This window comes from Lolium rigidum, chromosome 4 (assembly GCF_022539505.1).
Source record: "Lolium rigidum isolate FL_2022 chromosome 4, APGP_CSIRO_Lrig_0.1, whole genome shotgun sequence".
NCBI classification, from domain to species: Eukaryota; Viridiplantae; Streptophyta; class Magnoliopsida; order Poales; family Poaceae; genus Lolium; species Lolium rigidum.
In genome coordinates, this window is record NC_061511.1 from 54653762 (window position 1) to 54658000 (window position 4239).

At 49.4% G+C, this 4239-nt stretch overlaps 1 protein-coding gene across 1 annotated transcript; it reads right to left on the bottom strand.

Moving 5' to 3' along the window:
• Positions 1-2188: 2188 nt before the first annotated feature.
• Positions 2189-3416, bottom strand: LOC124647067 (protein SENSITIVITY TO RED LIGHT REDUCED 1-like). Its single transcript, XM_047187059.1, has one exon. It carries the CDS (start codon positions 3414-3416, stop codon positions 2553-2555), a length of 864 nt encoding a protein of 287 aa, XP_047043015.1. The 3' UTR covers positions 2189-2552.
• Between the last annotated feature and the right edge of the window lie 823 nt (positions 3417-4239).

Here is a 4239-nt window from a genome sequence, read left to right on the forward strand (position 1 = left end):
CCGCAACTACGACGATGTCGAGGAGGAGCAGGCGCCGATGTGCGTCCCGGTGGGCATACCGCCACCGAGAGCCTCTCTGGTCCGGTGCCTGTACTGCGACAGCAAAGGGGGCAACATCGTGCACCCGGCGTCGACGGAGTTCCACGGCCGTGACAACAAGTTCGAAGCGGCGGCGCGCGGCGGGACGCAGGTTCGGCAGCTGCACCGGAACGAGGACATCATCCAGAGAAGCGATCACTATGCGGAGCGCATGAGTGCGCTGCAAGAGGACTGCATATACTACGATAGCGACGGGGCGAGCAGCGACGATGATCGGGACCTTCTTTCTATGTGTGAATTCGACGAGTGAATTGCGTATCCACATTTAGTCTAACGGTTTTGCTATGTCAAATTTTCTTAAGTCTAAGTCACTTACAAAAATGTGCTTTGAGTTGCAGTTTTCTGTTTAAAAATTGCAATTGCACGACAGAAATGTGCAACTGAACCGAGTTGCACTGTAGTTACACTTGACTTAAGAAAATCTCAGCTGAGACATAGGCACACCCTTAGTCTAAACCTTAGTGTGGCCGCCAGGTGGAGAGGAAAAGAGCCCACTAGTTCAACACTTTTGTGTTTAGGCTTGGAAATACTCAGAAATCCAACCTCACGGAGTACTCTTTTCCTGAAACTAATCTCGCATTCAGCATTTGATATCGCATTCAGCATGACTGCATGACTGCAGATAGTAGCAAATATCTAGGTTGCTTATTCAGTTACCATTTCTGAAAATTCAGCATGACTGCAGATAGTAGCAAATATCTAGGTTGCTTATTCAGTTACCATTTCTGAAAATTCAGCATGACTGCAGATAGTAGCAAATATCTAGGTTGCTTATTCAGTTACCATTTCTGAAACTGAGTCTAACTCAGAAACTCAATTCGGCACATGGGAGCATATGCTCCAGCCACCAGAAAAACATTTTGAAATGTCAAAAAAATTAGAACAAAAATTTCCGCACTTACGTATCGACATTCTACGTAAGTACATCAACACCACTCCCTAACTCATGATGCATGACTACTAAGCTAATGTCAAATGGATGATGACTTAAAATAGCGCAGCAATTAGAGCAAAAGGGGAAAAAACACATGTCACCTGACTCATGATGCATAGAGAATGTATGCTATCCGGGAGCTGCCATGCCCAATCAACAAAAAAAAACATCCATCTCTAAAGCAAATATCATCTCATGCCGCCCAAAATCAACAAACAAAGTGGAAGCATGCAGTCCATCAGGACGAAACATTCTTGGAGCTGAGCAAGTTTGCGCTGCCTCCCTAGAGCTCCTCCGCTGTTAAACCAACACATACACAAGTCACATCAAACTTGACATCCATATTATAGAAGGAAATAATAAAAATCAAGGAGAATTACCTATGCCATTGCCACCTAGGTTATCATCCCTTTATCAAGAAAACCGAAGAGGCTCAGCAAACAAATATTTGTACTTCATATGGACAACTTCACATTATTATGCATATAATGAGATATACTAAATTCAGGTACCAACAAATTGAACCCGGGAGCATATTGAACCATTCTGAGTTCATAATTCAACCAAGCTACTAACTTTTGTGCATTGCCACAGATCAAGAATAACTTTCATGCAACAGTAGCCAAGAGTGCTACAGATCCAGACTAACTTTGGTGCATTTTCTACAAACGCACATCTACCAGGAAATAGTGAAAATGGGTAATTTGGTAACCAGTGAAATTCCCAGCTTTGGACCAAGTCGATTAGACTGAATGAACCAGGGCCGGTAAATGATCTCGGAGGTATAAAGGGGCATACAGATTATAGCAAAGTACCAATTCTCACAGCAGAAAACTAAACAAAACAACCTCATGAGACACCGGAGCATCCTCACAATGACACATGCAACACTATATGCGGAGAGTTTGTTTTCTTAACGCATTGGGCCACAGCCAAGTACCAATTCTCACAGCAGAAAACTAAACAAAACAACCTCATGAGACACCGGAGCATCCTCACAATGACACATGCAACACTATATGCGGAGAGTTTGTTTTCTTAACGCATTGGGCCACAGCCAGAAATCGGAGGATCACTTAGTTTCTGAATTCCTAAGAATGACACAATGCGCACGATCCATTCTTGCTCATTGCAAATTAAGGTGAAGCAAACACAAAATTCTGTTTAAGATGCCAACTCTGAATCTTTGAATGCATCTCCAATCAAGTACTCCAATCTCATATACTTACAGTGATACATTTTGTTAAGATGTCCAACTCTGAATATTTGAACGCATGTCCAATCGAGTAATACAATTCACTGAATTACAGTGCTAAATCTTTGAATGCATCTCCAACTAAGTTATACAATTCATGAATTACAGTGATACATTTTTTGTTAAGATGTCCAACTCTGAATCTTTGGATGCATCTCCAATCGAGTAATACAGCTCATTGAATTACAGTGTCAAACTTTGCTAAGATGTTCAGCTCTGAATCTTTGAATGCTTGTGCAATCAGGTACAATACAATTCACAGAATCACAGTGACAATTTCTCGAAAGACAAAGCTTCGGGACTTATCTCCTTCCTCTGGTCGACATGGTCGTCCACCTCGAAGAAATGCCAGCTCGTCTCGTTGAAGGCACGGGCGAACCCGTCGTCCTCATCCACGTCCCCGGCCTCGTCGACGCGCTCCTCCCACGCGAACCGCTCCGCCTGGAGCACGAGCTTGGCCTTGGCGGCGGGGCCCGAGCGGTTCTCCTCCGCCTGGAGGGCGTAGCGCCGGAAGCTGTTGCCGAGCACGCAGACGCGGCTGAGCTGGGCCCAGTTGGCGTCGAGGAGCGCGTCGTAGAGCGAGGCCTCGCAGTGCGGCATGTAGAAGAGCGTGGGCTCCGCCACGCGGCAGCGGCCGCCGTCGTCGAGGCTCGGGACGGCGAAGCCGAGGGCGGCGGCGGCGGCGCACTCGACGGCGGAGAGGACGGGGTCGAAGAGGTCGGCCGTGGCGGACCCCGGGAGGAGGTCGCGGCGGAGGAGGGCGGCGAGCGCGAGCTGGAGGCGCGCGGCGGGGGAGGACTCGAAGCTGCCGACGCCGAGGAGGGAGAGGCGGGCGGGGGCGAGGTGGGCGAGCCGGCGGCGGAGCGGGGAGCTCGGGAGGAGGAAGCGGCGGTAGAGGCGGGAGGCCTCGACGCGGGAGATGGCGGCGCGGGCGCGGTCGAGGAGGCGGGCGACGCGGGCCGGGTCGAGGGACGGGTCGGAGGGCGACCAGGGGACCGGGGTCAACGGGAGCGGCGGGGGAGATTCGGGGTGGGAGGCGGTCGCCGTGGCGTCTCCCTGGCGGCGGCGTCCGCGGCGGCGCACGACCGTCCAGTCGGCGGGCGACGCGACGGCGGCGGCCGCGGCCATGGGCTGGATCTAGCGCGAAGGGATTAGTCGCTGTTTCGCGTGGTGGGAAGTGATGATGGAAACCCTGGGCTCGCGTGATCAATCTGGACCGTCCAATGTTTCTCGAAGGGTTGGAAATACGAGACGAGACAAAAGTGAAACCCTCTCAAGAGTCAAGAATCAAGATCAAATCTGTAAAGAGGGATTTGGAAAATGTGCTTAGGAAGGAGTTATCTGATGCGAATATTGCTAGAGAGAAGGAGCTCACAGCTGAAATTGAAAAATTGCTAGAACAGGAAGAGATCCATTGGGCTCAGCGTAGTCGTGTTAATTGGCTACAACATGGCGACAGAAATACAGGGTACTTCCATAATTTCGCAAGTGCTCGCCGCCAGAGGAATCGAATTAAGCGGCTGAAGGCGGATGATGGTAGCTGGAAAGAGGGAGAAACTGAACTAAATCCATTGGTTACGGGTTTCTTTGCTGGGCTGTTTACTACGGAGGTGCCAGAGCCGGACCCAAATCTGATTGATAAGGTGACCCCACGGGTGACAGCAGTGATGAATGATGAGTTGTGTAAACCCTTTACGCAGGAGGATGTGAAACGTGCTCTTTTTTCGATTGGAGATATGAAAGCTCCGGGAACAGATGGGTTACATGCGCTCTTTTTTAAGAAGTGTTGGGGTATTCTTGGTGATGTTCTATCCAAGGAGGTACTTGATGCGATTGGGAAGAAGGAGATTCCAAGGGGATGGAATGATACGGTAATAGTCCTAATCCCAAAGGTACAAACTCCTGAGACAATTTCCCAATATAGGCCTATAAGCCTTTGCAATGTTTTATA